Consider the following 26569-nt stretch of genomic DNA (forward strand, 5'->3'; position numbering starts at 1 on the left):
AGTTACTCGTATAATTATCTTACCCGTACGTTGTTTGTTATACATAGTGCCATGGTTTTGATATCCGTCCCCGTCGGCCCTCGTCCTTGTTATGATTCGGATGTGGTATATTCTCTTTTAAAACTAGTTGTTGCATTTCGTGTTTATGACAAATTATGCCCATCAAGTTGACATAGGTATTTTTGTCTAGGAGGTTTGTGAACCGGAAATTCCAACCGACCCTATTGTCGAGACGTTAAATTTAGTTGAAAGAGAAAACGAGTATTTGAAAGAAAAATTGAAAAGAATTGAGGGGGAGAAGATGTAATTGGAGTTGCATGTTGCCGATGTCGTCAATGATCACAAGATCAAGATGGAGAAAATGCGCTTGAAGATTAGAAAGATTAGAAAATATGCCATTGATAGTGAGGCTTGGTATCATTATGCTGTTCGATCAATTGTTACCTTAGTTGCGATCTTGATCGCATTTGTTGTTGCATTTAAATTCTTTAGTTAGAGAGTTATTTGTTTGTTGCATTTAAGTCTTGTATGAACTTTATGTATGAACTTTATGTATGAACTTGTATTAATTTGGTCTTTTCGGTGTTGTGTAATGAAGATGAGCCGACAATGGATGTACGATGACCGATGCTCTCCCGAGTTCATTAATGGCATGCAAACTTTTCTGCTTGCGGCTGAGGAAAACAAGCGGGCGGATGGTTTTATGCCTTGTCCATGTATAGTCTGTAAGAATGATCACAATTACTCTACGTCAAGAACCATTCACGTCCACCTGTTTAAGTCCGGTTTCATGCCCCACTATAATGTTTGGACCAAGCACGGAGAAAGAGGGGTTATGATGGAAGACAATGAAGAAGAAGAGGATGACGATAGCTATCCTGGCCATGGGTTCCCTGAATACGATGATACAACAATGGGGGAATAAGCTGAGCCGGCAATGCGGGAAGAAGCTGAAGAAGAGGCATCAGATGAGCCCGCTGATGATCTAGGTCGGGCCATTGCCGATGCAAAGAGAAACTGCACAAGTGATTTGGAGAAGAAGAAGTTGCAGCGCATGTTAGAGGATCACAAGAAATTGTTGTACCCGAATTGCGAAGCTGACAAGAAAAAGTTGGGCACCACACTGGAATTGCTGGAATGGAAGGCAGAGAATGGTGTATCTGACAAGGGATTTGGAAAGTTGCTGGTAATGATAAAGAATATGCTTCCAAAGGACAACGAATTGCCCGAGAGTACGTACGAAGCAAAGAAGGCTGTCTGCCCTCTAGGGTTAGAGGTGCAGAAGATACATGCATGCCCTAATGACTGCATCCTCTAGCGCGGTGAGTACGAGGATTTGAATGCTTGCAAGGTATGCAGTGCATTGCGCTATAAGATCAGGCGCGATGACCCTGGTGATGTCGAGGGCGAGCGCCCCAGGAAGAAGACTCCTGCCAAGGTGATGTGGTATGCTCCTATAATACCACGGTTGAAACGTTTGTTCCAAAATAAAGAGCATGCCAAGGCGATGCGATGGCACAGAGAAGACCGTAAGAAAGACGGAAAGTTGAGAGTACCCGCTGACGGGTCGCAGTGGAGAAAAATCGAGAGAAAGTAAAGGAAGGAGTTTGCAGATGACGCAAGGAACGTATGGTTTGGTCTAAGCGCAGATGGCATTAATCCTTTTGGGGAGCAGAGCAGCAACCATAGCACCTGGCCTGTGACTCTGTGTTTGTATAACCTTCCTCCTTGGTTGTGCATGAAGCGGAAGTTCATTATGATGTCAGTGCTCATCCAAGGCCCTAAGCAACCCGGCAACGACATTGATGTGTACCTAAGGCGTTTAGTTGAAGAACTCTTACAGCTGTGGAATGGAACAGGTGTACGTGCGTGGGATGAGCACATGGGGGAAGAATTTGACCTAAAGGCCTTGCTATTCAAGACCATTAATGATTGTCCTGCTCTCAGTAACCTTTCAGGACAGACAAACAAGGGATACCGCGCATGCACGCACTGTTTGGATGATACCGACAATATATATTTGGAAAATTGTAGCAAGAATGTGTACCTGGGACATCGTCGATTTCTTCCGAGCAGGCATCCCGTAAGAAAGAAAGGCAAGCATTTCAAAGGTGAGGTAGATCACCGGACGAAGCCTCGCCACCGTACTGGTGCTGATGTACATGATATGGTCAAGGATTTGAAGGTAGTCTTTGGAAAGGGTCCTGGCGGACAACCTGTTCCGAATGACGCTGACGGACGCGCACCCATGTGGAAGAAGAAATCTATATTTTGGGACCTGCCCTATTGGAAAGACCTAGAGGTCCGCTCTGCAATCGACGTGATGCACGTGACGAAGAATCTTTGCGTGACCCTGCTTGGCTTCTTGGGCGTGTATGGGAAGACAAAAGATACACCTGAGGCACGGGAGGACCAGCAACGTATGCATGGAAAAGACGGCATACATCAGGGTCATGCCAGCTACGCTCTTACCAAAGAAGGGAAGGAAATCTTCTTTGAATGCCTGCTCAGTATTAAGGTACCGTCTGGCTTCTCGTCGAATATAAAGGGAATAATAAACATGGCAGAGAAAAAGTTCCAGAACCTAAAGTCTCATGACTGCCACGTAATTATGACGCAACTGCTTCCGGTTGCATTGAGGGGGCTTCTACCGGATAACGTTCGATTAGCCATTGTGAAGCTATGTGCATTCCTCAATGCAATCTCTCAGAAGGTAATCGATCCAGAAATCATACCAAGGTTAGAGAATGATTTGGTGCAATGTCTTGTTAGTTTCGAGTTGGTGTTCCCACCATCCTTCTTCAACATCACGACGCACGTCCTAGTTCACCTATGCGAAGAGATTAACGTTTTGGGTCCTGTATTTCTACACAATACGTTCCCCTTTGAGAGGTTCATGGGAGTCTTAAAGAAATATGTTCATAACCGTGCTAAGCCAAAAGGAAGCATCTCCAAGGGCCATGAAAATAAGGAGGTCATTGAGTTTTGTATTGACTTTATTCCTGACCTTAAGCCAATTGGTGTTCCTGAATCGCGGCATAAGGGCAGACTGGATGGAAAAGGCACGCTAGGAGGGAATCAAAAAATATGTATGGACGGACATTCTCTCACTGAAGCACACTACACAGTTCTACAGAATTCCGCCTTGGTGGCTCCGTATATGGACGAACACAAGAATTTTCTACGCTCCAAACACCCGGAGCGGTCTGATGCCTGGATTACACGTGAACAAACCAAGAGTTTCGCCGGCTGGTTGCAGACATGTACCATGCATGACGCCTCTATTGAAGATGACCTGTACTTGCTGTCCCAGTTACCATCTTCGAATATAATGACTTTCAAAGGGTACGAGATAAATGGTAATACATTTTACACGATCGCCCAAGATAAGAAGAGCACCAACCAAAACAGTGGTGTCCGCTTTGATGCAACAACCAAGACGGGAAAGAAAACATATTATGGTTACATAGAGGACATATGGGAACTTGACTATGGACGTGGTTTGAAGGTCCCTTTGTTTCGGTGCAAATGGGTCAATATGACACGAGGCGGGGTAACGGAAGACCCGCAGTACGGAATGACAACAGTGGATCTCAACAATCTTGCGTATGCAGACGAACCATTCGTCCTAGCCAATGATGTGGCACAGGTTTTCTATGTGAAGGACATGTCTACCAAGCCGAGAAAAAGAAAAGATAAGGAAGCGAATGCATCATACGATGAGCCAAAGCGCCACATAGTTCTTTCTGGGAAGAGAAAGATTGTGGGAGTGGATGAAAAGACAGACATGTCAGAAGATTATGAAAAGTTTGATGAAATTGCTCCATTCACAGTGAATATTGACCCGAGCATCCAGTTAAATGATGAAGATTTTCCATGGCTACGGCGCAAAGGGACACACGCGAAGAAAAAGTTTCACACTCAAAGATCTGGGATGTGATCGGCTTCACTATCATCACTTTCTTCTGTGTTTCACACCCATGAGGGAATCTCTGTAATAGTTAGGGTAGTTATGTGTTTTGGCATTTGAAACACGAAGAAATTTTATGTGCAAACAAATTCTTTCATGCATTTACTGATTTTTTCAGCTAAATGACCCTGAAATTGAAAAGCATTTCAAATGAACTCAGAAAAGGTTGAAAGTTGGCATGGTATCATAATTTCACCCACATAGCATGTGCAAAAAAGTAGAGAGGGTTACCGCAAAAACTGGATGCACTTCGTGTACAAAATGGACAATCTCTTCCGAAGTATCAGGGTTTCGAAAAAAACTCATCCGTTACAAAGGCATTTCATTTTTTAAATAACCTAAGCATTACCAAATTGGATATAATGATAAAACACACTAATATTAAACATAAGAAAAAAGAATCAGTGAAAAATCTATTTTCAAAGTTAAGTTATTCACAAACTAGTGATCCACACAAATTTCAAATAATTCAAAATGTAAACTATTCAAATTTGTAAACTACCGGCACTAATAGAAAGTTTGTAATTTTTTGTACCTAAAGCAAAAATATTCACAAAGAAACTCTAAATACAGCAAAAAAACAACTCAAAAATAAATAAAACAAAAATAAATAAAGCAAAAAAATAAGAAAATAAAAAAGCCCGCCTACTGCGGCACAGCGGCCTGCATACTACTAGAAACCCAACATGTTGTTGGGCCAGGATGCAGGCCCGCAAAGGCCCAGTAGGCCCACAGGGCAGCACAGAACATTTAGGCCCAGTAGGCCTGCTTTGGAGAGGAGCTCGAGAGAGCTACCGCACTGGGGCTTATAAACCAGTGCGGACGCCCCTCGGCTAGCGAGGTGGGACTAAACATGACGCACCGCACCTGCGCCAGCGCACCACCTTTAGTACCGGATGGTGGCTCAAACCGGTATTAAAGGGTGGGTCTTTAGTACCGGTTGGAGCCACCACCCGGTACTAAAGGTGGGCGCTTCCCGCCGCTTGGCCTGGCCAAAATTGACCTTTAGTACCGGTTGGTCACTCCAACCGGTACTAAAGGCCCATCATATATAAGAAAACACTTCAAAAAATTCAGTTTCTCATATGCTTCTTCTCCTCTGCCCCGTCGCCCGCCGCCCGCCGTCGACGCCCCCGTCGCCGCCCCGTCCCCGTCGTCGCCGCCCCGGCCGTCCCCGTCGTCGCCCCGTCCCCATCCCCGTCGTCGCCGCGCCCCGCCCCGTCGTCCCGTCGTCCCCGCCCGGCCCGTCCCCGTCGTCACCGCCCCGTCCCCATCCCCGTCGTCGCCGCCCGTCGCCGTCCCCGTCGCCGCCTCCCGTCGCCTCGCCTCGCCGGTGGCCTCCTGCCCCGCCCGCCATGTCCACACACACACACATTGTTTTTTAGGTTTTTAGTTATAGAAATTTTTCTGTTTTTAGTTATAGAAATATTTATAGAAATGTTAGAAATTTTTCTGTTTTTTAGTTATAGAAATATTAGAAATGTTAGTTATATAAAAATGTTATAAATTTTTCTGTTTTTAAGTTATAGAAATGTTAGCAATTTTTCTGTTTTTTAGTTATAGAAATATTAGAAATGTTATAGAAATGTTAGTTATATATATAGAAATGTTAGAAATTTTAGAATTAGTTTTAGTTAGATGAATTAGATTAATGTCAAATTGTTAGAATTTGCATATAGAATTTTAGTTATCACAATCCAATCATTTAAAAAATGTTACTTTTTGCGGGCATATAGTATTTGTTCTCGACGATGCCCAGCCCGCATCCTCGCCGTCGACCCGTTCGCGACGACGTCCAGCTGACCCATGTCCGGGATTGGGCTCCGCCGGGCTGGCACTGGGAGGTGCTACCCGGAGGGGCGCGCCGCTTGGTGAGGAACCCGGCCTCGGGTCCCGTCGTCGACCCTGATCTCCTTTGGTGGCGTTCGCGTGGGCCACATTCGGTGCAGAGGGAGCCGGCCCCGCCGGAGATGGTGCGTCGTCGTGTCAGGGAGGAGGACGAGCACGTCCATCGCTACATGGCTGCTATGGACGTCAGGTTCTCCAATACCTGGCAGGTTCTTTGGGCAGATGACCGGAGATATGATCATGTGATGGTTCCTTGTCTTTGGGTGTCCACCGCCCGCGCCCCAGGAACCGCAAGTGGCCTAGATTCTTCTATAGTATTCGATCTTTATTAGCTACCTAGCCAGTGATGTATTCGAGATTATATATTATTCGAGATGATGTATTCGAGATTATATATTATTCGAGACGATGCATATTATGTACTATATGATTCAGTTTTTCCTTATTGATTGCATCCATGCATTGTAATTTGAATACTAAATTGTTTTATATTTCTTCTGTATTAGTTAAATAAAAGCTATGGCAGACAATACCGGCAGAGAGGGAGAAGAGGCCCTGTTCAAGATCATACGCAGCCCTAATAGGCCAGATGATCTGAATGAAGCAAATGACGGCTCCCAATATCTGAACAATACCGGGGAGGGTGATGATAAGATATTCGATCTCGACGACCGAGCTGATGAAGTCATGAACTATGATTATGATTATGATGACGCAGACAATGATTATGATGACGAGGTTAGTTTTCTTAGCTATAGTATACACCATACGAGGAAACTTCCTAAAAGTTGATTGATTCATGGCATACATTTAGTCCGCGTGTGCCGATTAAATAACTAATGACCATTTCTATCTGGCCAAGCATACATATGCTTTGCGTTGACTGTTTCACAGAATCACCTTCTCTTTCTGCTGCTATAAATATATAGCCTTCCAAAAGCCAAGCCACACAACACAACGAAGCCAAAAAAGACAGTTGCTTTGAGAAACAAAAAACTCAAGTGGCCTCCTCTTCCTATTTCCTTGTCATCGCCCTTCTTGCATTGGCCTCATGGCAGACCATGGCTTCTGATCCGAGCCCTCTCCAGGACTTCTGCGTCGCCGAGAACAGCTCACATGGTATGTATTTTCAACACTTGGTGAAGATCAAGAAGCTCTTAGTATTCGGGCACATGGTTCTTATGGCATAAATATTTAACTAGCATGTTTTCAGTTCCGAAGCCTTTCGAGTCAGCTGATCATGAACATATGTCCAATCTTTTGCAGTTCTAGTTAATGGATTTGTCTGTAAAGACCCAAAGGATGTGAAGGCCGAAGACTTCTTCTTGGCGGCCAAACTCGACATGCCGAGAGACACAAAGGCGAACAAAGTTGGGTCCAATGTCACTTTGATCAATGTAATGCGGATTCCTGGCCTCAACACATTGGGCATCTCCCTTGCGCGCATCGACTATGCACCTCTAGGCGAGAACCCACCGCACACTCACCCGCGTGCCACTGAGATCCTCACCGTGCTTGAAGGGACCCTTTATGTCGGCTTTGTCACATCCAACCCAGACAACAAGTTCTTGTCGAAGGTGCTTAACAAGGGTGACGTGTTTGTATTCCCAGAAGGTCTCGTCCACTTCCAATTCAACCCTAACCCCTACAAACCAGCGGTGGCAATTGCTGCACTTAGCAGCCAGAACCCTGGGGCAATAACCATTGCCAACGCTGTGTTTGGGTCAAAACCGGCAATCTCAGACGATCTTCTTGCCAAGGCGTTCCAAGTGGAGAAGAGGACTGTAGACTGGCTTCAGGCTCAGTTTTGGCAGACAACCAGAACTAATGATGTCTTGCATGGACAAACGTTGAAAATAGAACTGTCTTGGATCATATACAATATATTTGTTTGTTTTATTGTACTAGCTTCTAAAACATTTATCCTCTATGGTTGAAATACTCGATTAAATAAACTGTTGGTCTAGTTTTACATGGCACAAAATAATATTTCTAAGCATACTCTTAATTTATTTAAGTTATAACCCATAATCAACTATAGCTCAGGTGTGGTGAGTACCTAGCATGCAGAGCTTAAACTATAGAAAAATCGAGGATAGTACAGGTCGATCTCTCTTGAGATATGCCAAGTGGAAGAAATTCGTATCCACATTTAATCTACATATTCGGACAAAAAACAGACACAATCTAAATAGTAGTCTAGAGGGAGATGATATGAAACTACTATTCATCACAAAAATGTTAGTAGTACAGAATGGGATACCTTGTTTGGCACATCTCTGGCTGGGAGGGTGTAGCGTCAGAGATGAGGGCACATCTCATATGATTTAAGAAGAAGCACCGCCACTGATGGGCCTCCTTGGAACAACCACCAAAACCTTGAGTAAATCTCCGATGGTTCGCTTTCAAGGCGCCTGAAATCAATAAGGCGCATTACATTCCAGGATTGTTCCCACCAGTCAAACTTAACCTCCTTTTCTAATGGTTCTTCCGCATACTACTTGTAAGTTGTAACACAATTATCTCACGTGGTTTTCCTATGGCTCACTGGTCAATCATTCTCAGGACATTTTATGTGTAGTATGCCGTGGGTGTGAGGTTGTGGCATGGATGTGTTAATGCTTTCGTTGCTACCGTGAAAGTGCTACCGTGGCAGTAATTTCTCACTTGAAAACACGGCCATGGTAGGGAATCATTACTATTATATTATGCTAACTCATTTAAATTATTATTTTATTGAACTGGCAACATTGTTGTAAAAATAAATATGGGGAAAATCCATAGTCGCCACTCGAGTAGTACACATGTGAAGTCCTTTGACCAGTAGAGGGGGCACATGACACTCAAATCATACCACCGGAGGACGCACCACCTGTGATAATGATTGTTGCAACAAAAGTCGCACGTCTTCTACGACTGTAGTGGAACCTCTGCACAACCCTCACACACCACCCATTAGCCATTACGAGATGTTCGTCCACCATAGCTAAGGTGATGTCGTCACTCCATGGTGCTTCCTTCCTGAACTTGGAGAGATTGTCAATGGGGTTGATGATGTTCCAGTCATCATTGATGAGATGAAGTTGCATCTGTAGATGCATTGTCTGAAGAATTACTCCCATGACATTTTCGCTAAACGTGGATGCAATGCAGCTGATCCGAGTGGGTGAGATGAAATATATTGCCTTGTGGATCTTCAATGGTGTAATGATGAACCATGACGTCCTTGAGAAGCACGATTGCTCCCCTCAAGAGCTCATACTTCCTCCACGGTGCTATTGTCAGCCTCGTAGTGTATGGCCCCCCACTGTCAACTCATCAAGGATTGTTGGTATAGTTTGTGATGTGTGATGTCATGCGGCACAAATAGTACATCATCACCTGCCCTGACCAAGCACCGTGTTTAGTGCAATTTGGTGTTTTGGAGTGGGGCATGCTAGCCAAAATACTAGGGCGAGCTCTAGGGGAACGGAATAGTATGTTGTGTGCACTAACTTATCAATCATATTATGTAAATATAGTAGCACCAAGTTATTTGATCATATCTTTGATCTCAATTAATCATGCCATTATGGTTCATATGTTTTTTATAGCCATCTCAAAAAAGATGAGTTCCAGTTATATTCACATGAGACTCCTCATAGGCTACATATCAAGTTTTGATGGAACGCCTAGCAAATGATCATGATTAATGTACATTGGGTTCACATATAAACTCACTTTCTCTAAACGATTGTTTTATAAGACCCTTGCAGCATATACATAACTCTGCCGGAGAGATATGCCCAAGCAAGTGGTTTGACGTTTTTCTGCCCCAATGTTCTGAACCATCTCTCAAAGTTTGATTCCAAACCATCAGTAATATTTAACCAATCTTTCTCTGATAAATTCCTCGGCCATTATTAATTTCTGCCTTAGTTCTTGTGATTTAGTTCCTACCGGCCAGACAAAGGTAATCAGCTATTAAGGACAGTAAAACTGAGCCCTTTCCCACCCCTCTCACACACTCAACAATTTTGGCCGTCAGACCTCGTGTGCAGATCGTTCCCGACCGTACGGTCACTATGTGATGGCTGTCCTAAAGGTGGCTACTCCAGTGGAAAAAATGGTGCAACGTTGTTAACTGGGCCTGTGCTGGGGACCTGGCTTCCGCACGAAGCCCATCGATCCCAACGAAGGAACGACGTCCTCCACTGCATGAATCCCCTTATACCCGACTGCTAGCCGTTTTTTGTCTTCATCCACTACTTCGACTATGTCCTCGACTCACATCACCATGTTCACTGAAGCCAAAAAGAAGGCCGCCGAGGACAATACCGCCGCCACCGCCTCCGCGATGACCTTGCCGACGGGAGTGTATAATTTGTTTATTTCTGTGTTTACCATGCCTGATGTTTACGTAGATGTATTTGCTGTATGCGTAATACGACCTTGCATGGCTAGATATCAGAATGAGATTAATATTGTTACTGCCATGTTCATGATTTATTTCTGAATTAGATTAATCAAAAAGTTACTCTTTTACCAAACAGAAATCACTGGTGTGCATAACTGGATCGATCACCTGATGTGTGTTGCTCTAAATGTAGTATGTGTGCTATTCAGCTGCTCACCGCCTAGCCTCGCCTCCTTTTGTCACGGGCTCACCGCTCCTGGTGTGAGATCGTTCGTCATTGTCCGTTCAGTCTGAACCAGCTGACAACCGTCCGTCCCTGTCCTATTATTTGCTACTGCAGTTGGCAGATCAACGTTTAATCAAAAGAAAAAGATATGACTCTAGGTAAGGTCGTGTACGTATCTTAATTGTGTAATTCTCATTCTCTAAGTTGTATGACCAGGATTTTCAAATTTAAGAGTATTGTACCAGTTTAATTTTATCAAATTCTTGTTCTCTAAATTGTATAGCTAGGGTTTTCTAATTCAAGCATGTATAATTTTCTTGAATGACTCATGTGTATTTGGAGTATTTCTTGGCGGCACACGGCGATAGTAAGAAGCAATGTCGAATAACTTTAACTAAACATACTATTCAATCAATATGCTTTATTTATTATTTCAATTTTAATTGGCACACGCAGATAAAGTTGTGTTGTGCACTCAAATAATCATTAAATTCTAGGACGATTTATGGAGTTTTTTCTTAAGAAGATGAAGACACCAGCAAAAGATGACAATGTTGGCCCATCACATGACCAAATTATACTCCATTAACTCGTCTTTTACTCTTATTTGGTAAGCATTTATAGTGCAAGACATTTTAAATTATTCGCGTCTGTTACTTTTATGTATATTATTGCCTGGTATCCTAATCGTACATGGTGTACATGTGGACACCGGATCATTTTTGCTCTGGGTCCGCCTCTGCTATCATCATAATCAGTCTATAATTAGACAATAGCACAAATAAACATTGTGCATCTGTAAATATATCATAAATTAAGACACCCCAAACAGACAGAACAATTTTATTCATACACTAGTAGAAAAAGGGTCAAATGTCAAGCACATTAGTGCCGGTTTGCTTTTGAGCCGGCACTAATGTGTGCATTAGTGCCGGTTCCAACGGCTAGCTGGCCGCTTTCATTAGTACCGGTTCGTGGCCGACCTTTAGCACCGGTTCGTGCCACGGACCGGTACTAAAGTGAGTGGTGGCAGGATGTTGTCAGTCCGGGGCCCCTCCAGCACCTTTAGTACCGGTTCGTGGCACGAACCGGTGCTAAAGGTCGTCCTACATAAACCCTTCGTCCACCCGAGCTCGCTCTGTTCTTCCCCTTTCCCCTCTCCTCTCTGTTCTTCCCCTCTTCTTCTCTAGCTCATCACACATTTTGCCCAAAATTTGTCAAGATTTGAAGGCCCCTATCCATTCAAATGATCACAAAGGTTAGCAACTTTGTCCTTTCATCTCTCATTGCTAGATTAGCTCTTGCAATGCTTTGTATAGTGATTAATTTATGAGTTTAGTAATTTGGGAGGAAATATATGTGCTAGTATTTGATTTATATGCAATTTGAGGTCAAAAATAACACTTAGTTTGCATATGTAGGTGTGGTTTACTTAGTGCCTTCTAAATCTCCGTCGTAACCATAGTCGATCGCCCGCACCGTTCCGTCGCCGGCACCACCTTGTGGTGAGCCTCTTGTTCATGAATGTTTTACATTACCAAATTGATGTTTGTGTGATTTGGATATATAGTTACTCGTATAATTATCTTACCCGTACGTTGTTTGTTATACATAGTGCCATGGTTTTGATATCCGTCCCCGTCGGCCCTCGTCCTTGTTATGATTCGGATGTGGTATATTCTCTTTTAAAACTAATTGTTGCATTTCGTGTTTATGACAAATTATGCCCATCAAGTTGACATAGATATTTTTGTCTAGGAGGTTTGTGAACCGGAAATTCCAACCGACCCTATTGTCGAGAGGTTAAATTTAGTTGAAAGAGAAAACGAGTATTTGAAAGAAAAATTGAAAAGAATTGAGGGGGAGAAGATGGAACTGGAGTTGCATGTTGCCGATGTCGTCAATGATCACAAGATCAAGATGGAGAAAATGCGCTTGAAGATTAGAAAGATTAGAAAATATGCCATTGATAGTGAGGCTTGGTATCATTATGCTGTTGGATCAATTGTTACCTTAGTTGCGATCTTGATCGCATTTGTTGTTGCATTTAAATTCTTTAGTTAGAGAGTTATTTGTTTGTTGCATTTAAGTCTTGTATGAACTTTATGTATGAACTTGTATTAATTTGGTCTTTTCGGTGTTGTGTAATGAAGATGAGCCGACAATGGATGTACGATGACCGATGCTCTCCCGAGTTCATTAATGGCGTGCAAACTTTTCTGCTTGCGGCTGAGGCAAACAAGCGGGCGGATGGTTTTATGCCTTGTCCATGTATAGTCTGTAAGAATGATCACAATTACTCTACGTCAAGAACCATTCACGTCCACCTGTTTAAGTCCAGTTTCATGCCCCACTATAATGTTTGGACCAAGCACGGAGAAAGAGGGGTTATGATGGAAGACAATGAAGAAGAAGAGGACGACGATAGCTATCCTGGCCATGGGTTCCCTGAATACGATGATACAACAATGGGGGAATAAGCTGAGCCGGCAATGCGGGAAGAAGCTGAAGAAGAGGCATCAGATGAGCCCGCTGATGATCTAGGTCGGGCCATTGCCGATGCAAAGAGAAACTGCACATGTGATTTGGAGAAGAAGAAGTTGCAGCGCATGTTAGAGGATCACAAGAAATTGTTGTACCCGAATTGCGAAGCTGACAAGAAAAAGTTGGGCACCACACTGGAATTGCTGGAATGGAAGGCAGAGAATGGTGTATCCGATAAGGGATTTGGAAAGTTGCTGGTAATGATAAAGAATATGCTTCCAAAGGGCAACGAATTGCCCGAGAGTACGTACGAAGCAAAGAAGGCTGTCTGCCCTCTAGGGTTAGAGGTGCAGAAGATACATGCATGCCCTAATGACTGCATCCTCTACCGCGGTGAGTACGAGGATTTGAATGCTTGCCCGGTATGCGGTGCATTGTGCTATAAGATCAGGCACGATGACCCTGGTGATGTCGAGGGCGAGCGCCCCAGGAAGAAGATTCCTGCCAAGGTGATGTGGTATGCTCCTATAATACCACGGTTGAAACGTTTGTTCCAAAACAAAGAGCATGCCAAGGCGATGCGATGGCACAGAGAAGACCGTAAGAAAGACGGAAAGTTGAGAGTACCAGCTGACGGGTCGCAGTGGAGAAAAATCGAGAGAAAGTACGGGAAGGAGTTTGCAGATGACGCAAGGAACATATGGTTTGGTGTAAGCGCAGATGGCATTAATCCTTTTGGGGAGCAGAGCAGCAACCATAGCACCTGGCCTGTGACTCTATGTTTGTATAACCTTCCTCCTTGGTTGTGCATGAAGCGGAAGTTCATTATGATGTCAGTGCTCATCCAAGGCCCTAAGCAACCCGGCAACGACATTGATGTGTACCTAAGGCGTTTAGTTGAAGAACTCTTATAGCTGTGGAATGGAACATGTGTACGTGCGTGGGATGAGCACATGGGGGAAGAATTTGACCTAAAGGCCTTGCTATTCAAGACCATTAATGATTGGCCTGCTCTCAGTAACCTTTCAGGACAGACAAACAAGGGATACCGCGCATGCACGCACTGTTTGGATGATACCGACAATATATATTTGGACAATTGTAGCAAGAATGTGTACCTGGGACATCGTCGATTTCTTCCGAGCAGGCATCCCGTAAGAAAGAAAGGCAAGCATTTCAAAGGTGAGGCAGATCACCGGACGAAGCCTCGCCACCGTACTGGTGCTGATGTACATGATATGGTCAAGGATTTGAAGGTAGTCTTTGGAAAGGGTCCTGGCGGACAACCTGTTCCGAATGACGCTGACGGACGCGCACCCATGTGGAAGAAGAAATCTATATTTTGGGACCTGCCCTATTGGAAAGACCTAGAGGTCCGCTCTGTAATCGACGTGATGCACGTGACGAAGAATCTTTGCGTGACCCTGCTTGGCTTCTTGGGCGTGTATGGGAAGACAAAAGATACACCTGAGGCACGGGAGGACCAGCAGCGTATGCATGGAAAAGACGGCATACATCAGGGTCATGCCAGCTACGCTCTTACCAAAGAAGAGAAGGAAATCTTCTTTGAATGCCTGCTCAGTATTAAGGTACCGTCTGGCTTCTCGTCGAATATAAAGGGAATAATAAACATGGCAGAGAAAAAGTTCCAGAACCTAAAGTCTCATGACTGCCACGTGATTATGACGCAACTGCTTCCGGTTGCATTGAGGGGGCTTCTACCGGATAACGTTCGATTAGCCATTGTGAAGCTATGTGCATTCCTCAATGCAATCTTTCAGAAGGTAATCGATCCAGAAATCATACCAAGGTTAGAGAATCATTTGGTGCAATGTCTTGTTAGTTTCGAGTTGGTGTTCCCACCATCCTTCTTCAACATCATGACGCACGTCCTAGTTCACCTATGCGAAGAGATTAACGTTTTGGGTCCTGTATTTCTACACAATATGTTCCCCTTTGAGAGGTTCATGGGAGTCTTAAAGAAATATGTTCATAACCGTGCTAGGCCAAAAGGAAGCATCTCCAAGGGCCATGAAAATGAGGAGGTCATTGAGTTTTGTATTGACTTTATTCCTGACCTTAAGCCAATTGGTGTTCCTGAATCGCGGCATAAGGGCAGACTGGATGGAAAAGGCACGCTAGGAGGGAATCAAAAAATATGTATGGATGGACATTCTCTCACCGAAGCACACTACACAGTTCTACAGAATTCCGCCTTGGTGGCTCCGTATATGGACGAACACAAGAATTTAGTACGCTCCAAACACCCGGAGCGGTCTGATGCCTGGATTACACGTGAACAAACCAAGAGTTTCGCCGGCTGGTTGCAGACACGTACCATGCATGACGCCTCTATTGAAGATGACCTGTACTTGCTGTCCCAGTTACCATCTTCGAATATAATGACTTTCAAAGGGTACGAGATAAATGGTAATACATTTTACACGATCGCCCAAGATAAGAAGAGCACCAACCAAAACAGTGGTGTCCGCTTTGATGCAACAACCAAGACGGGAAAGGAAACATATTATGGTCACATAGAGGACATATGGGAACTTGACTATGGACGTGGTTTGAAGGTCCCTTTGTTTCGGTGCAAATGGGTCAATATGACACGAGGCGGGGTAACGGAAGACCCGCAGTACGGAATGACAACAGTGGATCTCAACAATCTTGCGTATGCAGACGAACCATTCGTCCTAACCAATGATGTGGCACAGGTTTTCTATGTGAAGGACATGTCTACCAAGCCGAGAAAAAGAAAAGATAAGGAAGCGAATGCATCATACGATGAGCCAAAGTGCCACATAGTTCTTTCTGGGAAGAGAAACATCGTGGGAGTGGATGAAAAGACAGACATGTCAGAAGATTATGAAAAGTTTGATGAAATTGCTCCATTCACAGTGAATATTGACCCGAGCATCCAGTTAAATGATGAAGATTTTCCATGGCTACGGCGCAAAGGGACACACGCGAAGAAAAAGTTTCACACCCAAAGATCTGGGATGTGATCGGCTTCACTATCATCACTTTCTTCTGTGTTTCACACCCATGAGGGAATCTCTGTAATAGTTAGGGTAGTTATGTGTTTTGGCATTTGAAACACGAAGAAATTTTATGTGCAAACAAATTCTTTCATGCATTTACTGATTTTTTTCAGCTAAATGACCCTGAAATTGAAAAGCATTTCAAATGAACTCAGAAAAGGTTGAAAGTTGGCATGGTATCATAATTTCACCCACATAGCATGTGCAAAAAAGTAGAGAGGGTTACCGCAAAAACTGGATGCACTTCGTGTACAAAATGGACAATCTCTTTCGAAGTATCAGGGTTTCGGACGAAAACTCATCCGTTACAAAGGCATTTCATTTCTTAAATAACCTAAGCATTACCAAATTGAATATAATGATAAAACACACTAATATTAAACAATTGAAAAAAGAATCACTGAAAAATCTATTTTCAAAGTTAAGTTATTCACAAACTAGTGATTCACACAAATTTCAAATAATTCAAAATGTAAACTATTCAAATTTGTAAACTACCGGCACTAATAGAAAGTTTGTAATTTTTTGTACCTAAAGCAAAAATATTCACAAAGAAACTCTAAATACAACAAAAAACAACTCAAAAATAAATAAAACAAAAATAAATAAAGCAAAAAAATAAGAAAATAAAAAAGCCCGCCTACTGCGGCACAGCGGCCTGCATACTACTAGAAACCCAACATGTTGTTGGGCCAGGATGCAGGCCCGCAAAGGCCCAGTAGGCCCACAGGACAGCACAGAACATTTAGGCCCAGTAGGCCTGCTTTGGAGAGGAGCTCGAGAGAGCTACCGCACTGGGGCTTATAAACCAGTGCGGACGCCCCTCGGCTAGCGAGGTGGGACTAAACATGACGCACCGCACCTGCGCCAGCGCACCACCTTTAGTACCGGGTGGTGGCTCAAACCGGTATTAAAGGGTGGGTCTTTAGTACCGGTTGGAGCCACCATCCGGTACTAAAGGTGGGCGCTTCCCGCCGCTTGGCCTGGCCAAAATTGACCTTTAGTACCGGTTGGTCACTCCAACCGGTACTAAAGGCCCATCATATATAAGAAAACACTTCAAAAAATTCAGTTTCTCATCTGCTTCTTCTCCTCTGCCCCGTCGCCCGCCGCCCGCCGTCGACGCCCCCGTCGCCGCCCCGTCCCCGTCGTCGCCGCCCCGGCCGTCCCCGTCGCCGCCCCGTCCCCATCGTCGCCGCGCCCCGCCCCGTTGTCCCGTCGTCCCCGCCCGGCCCGTCCCCGTCCCCGTCGTCACCGCCCCGTCCCCATCCCCGTCGTCGCCGCCCGTCGCCGTCCCCGTCGCCGCCCCCCGTCGCCTCGCCTCGCCAGTGAGCTCCTGCCCCGGCCGCCATGTCCACACACACACACATTGTTTTTTAGGTTTTAGTTATAGAAATTTTTCTGTTTTTAGTTATAGAAATATATATAGAAATGTTAGAAATTTTTCTTTTTTGAGTTATAGAAATATTAGAAATGTTATAGAAATGTTAGTTATATAGAAATGTTATAAATTTTTCTGTTTTTAAGTTATAGAAATATTTATAGAAATGTTAGCAATTTTTCTGTTTTTTAGTTATAGAAATATTAGAAATGTTATAGAAATGTTAGTTATATATATAGAAATGTTAGAAATTTTAGAATTAGTTTTAGTTAGATGAATTAGATTAATGTCAAATTGTTAGAATTTGCATATAGAATTTTAGTTATCGCAATCCAATCATTTAAAAAATGTTACTTTTTGCGGGCATATAGTATTTGTTCTCGACGATGCCCGGCCTGCATCCTCGCCGTCGACCCGTTCGTGACGACGTCCAGCTAACCCATGTCCGGGATTAGGCTCCGCTGGGCTGGCACTGGGAGGTGCTACCTGGAGGGGCGCGCCGCTTGGTGAGGAACCCGGCCTCGGGTCCCGTCGTCGACCCTAATCTGCTTTGGTGGCGTTCGCGTGGGCCACATTCGGTGCAGAGGGAGCCGGCCCCGCCGAAGGTGGTGCGTCGTCATGTCAGGGAGGAGGACAAGCACGTCCATCGCTACATGGCTGCTATGGACGTCAGGTTCTCCAATACCTGGCAGGTTCTTTGGGCAGATGACCGGAGATATGATCCTGTGATGGTTCCTTGTCTTTGGGTGTCCACCGCCCGCGCCCCAAGAACCGCAAGTGGCCTAGATTCTTCTATAGTATTCGATCTTTATTAGCTACCTAGCCAGTGATGTATTCGAGATTATATATTATTCGAGATGATGTATTCGAGATTATATATTATTCGAGACGATGCATATTATGTACTATATGATTCAGTTTTTCCTTATTGATTGCATCCATGCATTGTAATTTGAATACTAAATTGTTTTATATTTCTTCTGTATTAGTTAAATAAAAACTATGGCGGACAATACTGGCAGAGAGGGAGAAGAGGCCCTGTTCAAGATCATACGCAGCCCTAATAGGCCAGATGATCTGAATGCAGCAAATGACGGCTCCCAATATCTGAACAATACCGGGGAGGGTGATGATAAGATATTCGATCTCGACGACCGAGCTGATGAAGTCATGAACTATGATTATGATTATGACGACGCAGACAATGATTATGATGACGAATACAATGTTGATCTTGAAATAACAAAGACTACCGGCGAGGTATATTTATATAAGCAGGCATCTAGTGATCATCACATGTTTTTTTATTTGAAGACATATTAGCGGATCGATCTTTCTTCTTTCAGCCCTCCGGATCGAGCAAATCTGCTTCTACAGACAGCAGGACAAAGCGCGGCCCGGGCAAAAAGTTGAAGGAGGGTGTAAAGTACAACATCGATTCCATCAAAGCTAGTGGCGATCCCCTCACGCCTAAGAACATTGCGAACAAGTTCATTCGTCAGTGCGGAGTTCTTGTGAAGGACCAACTCCCGATCTCCATTCAAGAATGGAAAGAGCCAAAAACTAAACGCCCAGATGTTACTTGGGTCGACGACAGAGCAAAACAAAAGCTTTGGGAATCTCTGATGGAACATTTCATCCTACCAGATTATTTCACTGATGCAGATGTGCAGAAAGTCAAGGACGCTGCTCTTAAGAAGATGGCAATTGCATTCAACACCCACAAGAAAACTGTATGGGCCAACTACCTCGCTGCAGAAAGGAAGACTCCAGAATTCAAGGGAACACTGGAGAAGCAAAGAGAACACTGGCCCGCTTTCGTGAAATTCAAGGAATCAGAATTATCTAAGGAACGGTAGAGAAAAAACAAGGCCAATGCCGCAAAAAAGACGCAGTTCCATAGGCTGGGTCCAGGTGGCTACGCGGTGGCAATGCCTAAGTGGGATAAGTCTGAGCAAGAGATGGAGGATGCAGGGGTCACTCCAGTTACTAGAAGCTGGCCCCCCAGGTGCAGAACTTGGTTCTATGCGCATGGGGGGGCGTTGGACCCGAAGACAGGCCTGGTTTAGAAGAAGGCAAGTCTAAAAGGAGCAGAACAAAAGTTACTTGACGCAATAGAAGATGCTCGAAAGGGGGTGTTCACGCCCAACAGAGAGAACGGCGGGCTTACGCGCGCCCTGGGAAATCTTGAACACCCGGGAAGAACACGCGGCAAGGGCGTTATTCCCTGGTATGAGGGCTTTTCGGAATGGAACGACGACTACAGGACCCGTGCAAGAAAGAAGATGGAGGAGGAGAAGAAGAGGAAGCTGGAGGAGGAGCAGAGGAAGCAGGACGCGGAACGCCTTCAAGGCCTAGAAGCAAGGAACACGGACTTGGCACTCAGCAGCAGCAGCAGATCGACTCAGTTAGCCAGGAAAGGGGGTCTCAGCAGCGGCAGCAGCAAGCAGATGATCATCCAGCATTGGATAGCACCGTCCCATCCATGCCGAGAAGCAGCGTTGGTTCCGCCCCGGACGACGCACTGCTGGATACATACCCTGTGGATGACATCATAGAGAACACTAACTGTGAGCTACACTTCAAAATGAAGAACATATCCATGAAGGTGGCGGACGCCGTTGCTTTTACAATTACCCCCAAAGCAACCTTCCATTGCGCTCCGATTCCAGCGGGCTATGCTCGTGTCTTGGTTGATGAGGTGGTGGACCCATATTCGGGGCTAGAGCTTGACATTCCTGGAGGTGACGACGAGCACACACTGGGAGAGGCCATACATCGTATCATCCTATGGAGAAAGGATTGCATCATCTTTCGAAGTCCACCGACACCGCGTCTGCCGACTCCTCCTCGAAGTATGCCACCGTGTCAGTAGACTCCCACTCCTCCAAGTCCACGAACGCGTGAGCAGACTCCTACTTCATGTCCGGCACAGCGTCAGGCCACTCTTCCTGTTTCAAGTCCGACACGTGTCAGGCCACACCTCCTGCTTCAAGTCCGGCACAGCGTCAGGCCACACCTCCTGCTTCAAGTTCGACACCGTGTCAGGCCACACCTCCTACTTCAAGTCCGGTACAGCGTTAGGCCACTCCTCCTGCTCCAACTAAGCCACGTCAGCCGTCTCCGCCGCCTAAGCAATCGCAGAAGAGACACGCCACAGCTATGGTGCGTAGAGGTACGAGTCGAGGTAGTACAGGAAGTACAGGCGGAGACAAGCGATATAAATATGGTCCAAGCAGCCTCGCTCCTCTTCCTCAGAGGCCTTACGACATGACCGAGGAGCAAAATGATGCAATAGTGCGGGCCAAAGTGGACGCTCATTTTGGACCGAAACCGGCAACGCCGCCGAGGGAGAAAGTTCCTGAGGAAAAGATTGACCAGTTCATTCGTATGGCTAGACCACTAGCTCCCAAGCTTGTTGACTCAGACTATGAGCGCCAAATCAGGAAGGCACATCGAGCACGACTACAGAAAGAAGCGAGCTCGAGCTCGAGCCAACAAGCAGCTGTCAAAAAATGCGGGAAAACCATTCCCCAGCTGGGAGAACAGGCGGCGCAATCGACCCCCCCCCCCCCCCCCCCCCGCTTGTTGTGCCAACAACACATGAGAGTACGCGCGCCCAATATTATTGTGGGCAAACCATTTACGTTCCCGAGCTGGGCGATGTGGTAATAACCGAGGAGCATATAATGCAGGCTGAAATGCTCAAGATCACTGTTGGACAACTCCTCGATATCGAGCCCATGTCTCCTCTTAGAGAGGAGGAAATAAAACAGAAATATGTCCGGGGCCAACCTTTGGTCGAGCCTGAGGAGGTCAAGAACCTCCCAACGAGAATGTATGAATTGCATGATTGGTACATGAAAATTACCAAGATTTCCAATCAGAGTCCCTCATGGTGCAAGTTGAGGAAGATCATTACTTCAATAAGAAAGCTCTGACCGTTGAGTATTCAGAACTATTTCAGTTATTCAATCAAGATGCACTCGACAAATCTATCGTCAGTTGTTATTGTCTGTAAGTGATTTCTTTCTGTAATTTAAGTCTCAAGCTAGCTCTAGTGCTCATTGATTGATCATTAATGACCTGTAATTATATATCCTCACTATATATTCTTTTCTGTGGTATTCTTTTCTGTGCGCCCGGGACTGAAGTGTGTGCATACTACGTTTGCGAGAACATTTGCATGATGGCGTCCGAAAGGAGCAGATCTGATAGACAGGACTGGGTACGTTTGCCAGAACACTATTCGCAAATCTTACATAATTATCGATATTTAGTCACACAACTAATACCCATGCATATTGATCTCCTTCTTAACAGTTCAAAGAGGTGCGGGACCAGCTCCTACCAGAGGAGCGCATATGAGCACTTCAAGAGGAAATAGCGGGATTTTTGCTCGACCAGGTCATAGATCCCAAAGGAGAATACTATTACCCGCTACCGCCCCCATGAACCACTTGTCATCGTGCTCTGAAGGCACCAAGGCAACATGTAGGAGAAATTGTATATATATACATGTGTATGTGTGAATAATTAATGATGGTTGTGAGACATTCAATTATATATATATATGATCGGTTGTACGAGAAAATCTATTTATATATATGCATAACGTGTACAATATGTAGTATCGTAAAATACCAGCAAAAAAAGAATTAAATGGAAAACACAAAATTAATGGAAAAATAAAAATTAAAACCAACCCCCCCCCCCCAAACATTTAGTACTGGTTGGTGCTATGAACCGGTACTAATGGTCTACCAGCACCCGGGCCTGGCTCGTGCCACGTGGTGGCACTTTAGCGCCGGTTCGTGCCGAACCGGTAGTAAAGGGGGGGGCCTTTAGTCTCCACTCTTTAGTGCCGGTTGCAGAACCGGCACTAAAGGCCCTTACGAACCGGCGCTAAAGCCCGGTTCTGCACTAGTGATAATCGAAATATAATTACTGATCATAACCACATACGATAACTCTTGATCTTAAATTTTTCACGGCAAGCTACACAACATAGAACCATTAGCCCCTCTCAAACCTAATTTAGCTAAGCACCATACATAAGTTTCTTTAGCAGCAGTCCTTCCTAACTAGTATCTGCATGTACTAAGCTAGGGGCGCGAGACATCCAACACTCCCGATTCCAAAGAAATTAGAGCTTGTGCTTGACCATTTGATGGTTCTAGAATCATGGACACTTGTTGTTTAGAGCAATGAAAAATAGAATATTATTTTATTCATGTTTGAACCAAACAATTACAATCAAAAGAATACAATTTTGTTGTCAAATCCTAGCGACCATTGCAACACAAAATTAATTGTGGTTGTCTGCCCAGAACTGAGCTTGGAGCCAGTCCACAGTCGTCTACTCCACCTGAAAGGCCTTGGCGAGAACATCATCCGAGATCATAGGCTTTGATCCAAATACGGTGTTGGCAATGGTAATTGCCCCCGGGTTCTGGCTGCTAAGTGTGGCAATTGCGACCGCTGGCTTGTAGGGGTTGGGGTTAAAGTGGAAGTGGATGAGTCCTTGTGGGGAAACAAACACATCACCCTTCCTGAGCTCCTTGGAGAAGAGCTTGTTTTCCGGGTTGGATGTGACGAAGCCGACGTAGAGCGTACCCTCAAGTACGGTGAGGATCTCAGTGGCACAGGGGTGTCTGTGCGGAGGGTTCTCGCCTAGGGGTGCGTAGTCGATGCGTGTGAGGGAGATGCCAAGCATGTTGGGACCAGCAATCTTCATGACGTTAATCAATGTCACGTTCGACCCAACCTTGCTTATCTTTGTGTCTCTTGGCATGTCGAGTTTGGCCGCGAGGAAGAAGTGGTCCGCCATCACGGCTTTTGGGTCCTTACAGACGAAACCGTTAACAAGTTTTGCATGAAGAGAAATAAGATGAATACATAGACAAGGAAAACGTGATTACAAATATATTGATATGCTCGACATATCCAAGAACTCAAATATGCAATGATGAAAGAATAAACCTCCAATACAAACTTCATATATAGCATACAATTCCATCTATTGTCCTCTCTTCATAACCAGTCAAACATTAGACTATAGCACAGATATACAATATGCATCTATAAATTTATCATACAATTAAGACACTACAAATAGAGAGAAGAATTGTATATGCAATCAGAGTATAATCATTGAGCATAATCACATGCGATAGGTCATATGATCTTACACACAATGAGGATATTACATTATCATGGCAAGCTACAAAAGCGAGAACCTTTGGCGCCCTCTAAAACCTAATTTAGCTAAGCACCCCACATATGTTTTGTTAGCAAGGATCCTTCCCGGCTAGTATTGGCCTATACTAAGCGAGGGGCGCGAAACATCTGGCACTCGGCAATCCGAACAAATTAGAGCTTGTATTCTATCTTGAGGATTCTAAAATCATAAGCACTTGGTGTGTACAGCAAGGGAAATAAGATTAGTACTTTATTCATGGGTTAATCAAACAAACCGTTACATGTGTTAATAACATGACCAAATACAATAAATAATTACAATCACAAAGAATACAATTTTGTGGTCGAACCCTCGCAACCATAGAAACAAAAATTAATTGTGGTTGTCGGCCCAGAACTGAGCTTGGAGCCAGTCCACGGTCTTCTTCTCCACCTGAAAGGCCTTGGCGAGAATATCATCCGAGATCATAGGATTTGATCCAAATACAGCGTTAGCAATGGTAATTGCCCCTGGGTTCTGGCTGCTAAGTGCGGCAATTGCGACCGCCGGCTTGTAGGGGTTGGGGTTAAACTGGAAGTGGATGAGTCCTTGTGGGAAAACAAACACATCACCCTTCCTGAGCTCCTTGGAGAAGAGCTTGTTTTCCGGGTTGGACGTGACAAAGCCGACGTAGAGCGTACCCTCAAGTACGGTGAGGATCTCAGTGGCACGGGGGTGTCTGTGCGGAGGGTTCTCGCCTAGGGGTGCGTAGTCGATGCGTGTGAGGGAGATGCCAAGCATGTTGGGGCCAGCAATCTTCATGACGTTAATCAATGTCACGTTCGACCCAACCTTGCTTATCTTTGTGTCTCTTGGCATGTCGAGTTTGGCCGCGAGGAAGAAGTCCTCCGCCATCACGGCTTTTGGGTCCTTACAGACGAAACCGTTACAAGTTTTGCATGAAGAGAAATAAGATGAATACACAGACAAGGAAAACGTGATTACAAATATATTGATATGCTCGACATATCCAAGAACTCAAATATGCAATGATGAAAGAATAAACCTCCAATAGAAACTTCATATATAGCATAAAATTCCATCTATTGTCCTCTCTTCATAACCAGTCAAACATTAGACTATAGCACAGATATACAATATGCATCTATAAATTTATCATACAATTAAGACACTACAAATAGAGAGAAGAATTGTATATGCAATCAGAGTATAATCATTGAGCATAATCACATGCGATAGGTCATATGATCTTACACACAATGAGGATATTACATTATCATGGCAAGCTACAAAAGCGAGAACCTTTGGCGCCCTCTAAAATCTAATTTAGCTAAGCACCCCACATATGTTTTGTTAGCAAGGATCCTTCCCGGCTAGTATTGGCCTATACTAAGCTAGGGGCGCGAGACATCTGGCACTCGGCAATCCGAACAAATTAGAGCTTGTATTCTATCTTGAGGATTCTAAAATCATAAGCACTTGGTGTGTACAGCAAGGGAAATAAGATTAGTACTTTATTCATGTGCGAATCAAACAAACCGTTACATGTGTTAATAACATGACCAAATACAATAAATAATTACAATCACAAAGAATACAATTTTGTGGTCGAACCCTCGCAACCATAGAAACAAAAATTAATTGTGGTTGTCGGCCCAGAACTGAGCTTGAAGCCAGTCCACGGTCTTCTTCTCCACCTGAAAGGCCTTGGCGAGAATATCATCCGAGATCATAGGATTTGATCCAAATACAGCGTTAGCAATGGTAATTGCCCCCGGGTTCTGGCTGCTAAGTGCGGCAATTGCGACCGCCGGCTTGTAGGGGTTGGGGTTAAACTGGAAGTGGATGAGTCCTTGTGGGAAAACAAACACATCACCCTTCCTTAGCTCCTTGGAGAAGAGCTTGTTTTCCGGGTTGGACGTGACGAAGCCGACATAGAGTGTACCCTCAAGCACGGTGAGGATCTCGGTGGCACGGGGGTGTGTGTGCGGAGGGTTCTCGCCTAGGGGCGCGTAGTCGATGCGTGCGAGGGAGATGCCAAGCGTGTTGAGGCCAGCAATCTTCATGACGTTAACCAAGGTCACGTTGGACCCAACCTTGCTCATCTTTGTGTCTCTCGGCATGTCGAGCTTGGCCGCCAGGAAGAAGTCCTCCGCCGTCACGGCTTTTGGGTCCTTACAGACGAATCCATTAACAAGTACTGCATGAAGAGAAATAAGATGAATACATAGACAAGGAAAAGGTGATTACAAATATATTGATATGGTCGACATATCCAAGAATTCAAATATGCAGTGATGAAAGAATGAAGTTGGTAAATACCACGCGAGCTATTGTCCGCGACACAAAAGTCTTGGAGAGGACCAGGATCAGAAGCTAAAGCCTGCCATGAGACCAATGCAAGAATAGCAGTGAAGAGAAGGAAGCTGGAGGAGGCCATTTTTTCTGCCGGAGAAATCGATGCTGTCTAAGCGTCAATCTCTTAGCTAGCTTTGTGTGTTTGATTAGTATCTATGGAGTGGTAGCTGGTTCTTTGGCCATGTAGGAAGTAGGCATGGATATATATAGCTCGCCTGCAGTTGACACAGTTGACGATTGACATGGCCTCTCTCTTGCAGAGCAGCCCATGTGTTCTAAAATTAATATTTCTGAAAACGCGGTTACTCTGGCTGGCCGGTTCTCCTGTGTGCTAATGCAAGCTTGTGTGTACAGGTAATTAACTGTCGATAGCAACAGGCAACAAGGAGGCGACCAGGTAAGGCTACATTACGCCATAAATTCAACGGGAAGAAATGCTCATCAATTAGCTAGCTACATCCTACGTCATGCATGACAGTGACATACCCTTTCAAAGACGTGTAATCCATCCATCATGATTTATCACCTCAGACCAACATTTTTTTATGACCACGTCAGGTTAGTTTTCTTAGCTATAGTATACACCATACGAGGAAACTTCCTAAAAGTTGATTGATTCATGGCATACATTTAGTCCGCGTGTGCCGATTAAATAAC

At 44.7% G+C, this 26569-nt stretch overlaps 3 protein-coding genes and 1 pseudogene across 3 annotated transcripts; 1 reads left to right on the forward strand and 3 right to left on the reverse strand.

Annotated features, from left to right (window-relative positions):
- Positions 1-6123: 6123 nt before the first annotated feature.
- LOC109768600 (germin-like protein 8-11) lies at positions 6124-9155 on the forward strand. Its single transcript, XM_040402026.2, has 3 exons — positions 6124-6937; positions 7085-7616; positions 9107-9155. The coding sequence occupies exons 1-3, from the start codon at positions 6880-6882 to the stop codon at positions 9153-9155; spliced, it is 639 nt and encodes a 212-aa protein (XP_040257960.2). The 5' UTR covers positions 6124-6879.
- A 13505-nt stretch (positions 9156-22660) lies between these two features.
- LOC109768601 (germin-like protein 8-11) lies at positions 22661-23212 on the reverse strand (annotated as a pseudogene).
- Positions 23213-23926: 714 nt separating this feature from the next.
- On the reverse strand, positions 23927-25076 carry LOC123497501 (germin-like protein 8-11). Its single transcript, XM_073511422.1, has 2 exons — positions 25068-25076; positions 23927-24553 (listed from the first exon to the last, which is right to left on the reverse strand). Exons 1-2 carry the CDS (start codon positions 25074-25076, stop codon positions 23927-23929), a joined length of 636 nt encoding a protein of 211 aa, XP_073367523.1.
- A 23-nt stretch (positions 25077-25099) lies between these two features.
- Positions 25100-26563, reverse strand: LOC123497776 (germin-like protein 8-8). Its single transcript, XM_045234515.2, has 2 exons — positions 25877-26563; positions 25100-25754 (listed from the first exon to the last, which is right to left on the reverse strand). The coding sequence occupies exons 1-2, from the start codon at positions 25992-25994 to the stop codon at positions 25192-25194; spliced, it is 681 nt and encodes a 226-aa protein (XP_045090450.1). The 5' UTR covers positions 25995-26563; the 3' UTR covers positions 25100-25191.
- Positions 26564-26569: the final 6 nt, after the last annotated feature.

Source organism: Aegilops tauschii, chromosome 3, assembly GCF_002575655.3.
Source record: "Aegilops tauschii subsp. strangulata cultivar AL8/78 chromosome 3, Aet v6.0, whole genome shotgun sequence".
NCBI classification, from domain to species: domain Eukaryota; kingdom Viridiplantae; phylum Streptophyta; class Magnoliopsida; order Poales; family Poaceae; genus Aegilops; species Aegilops tauschii.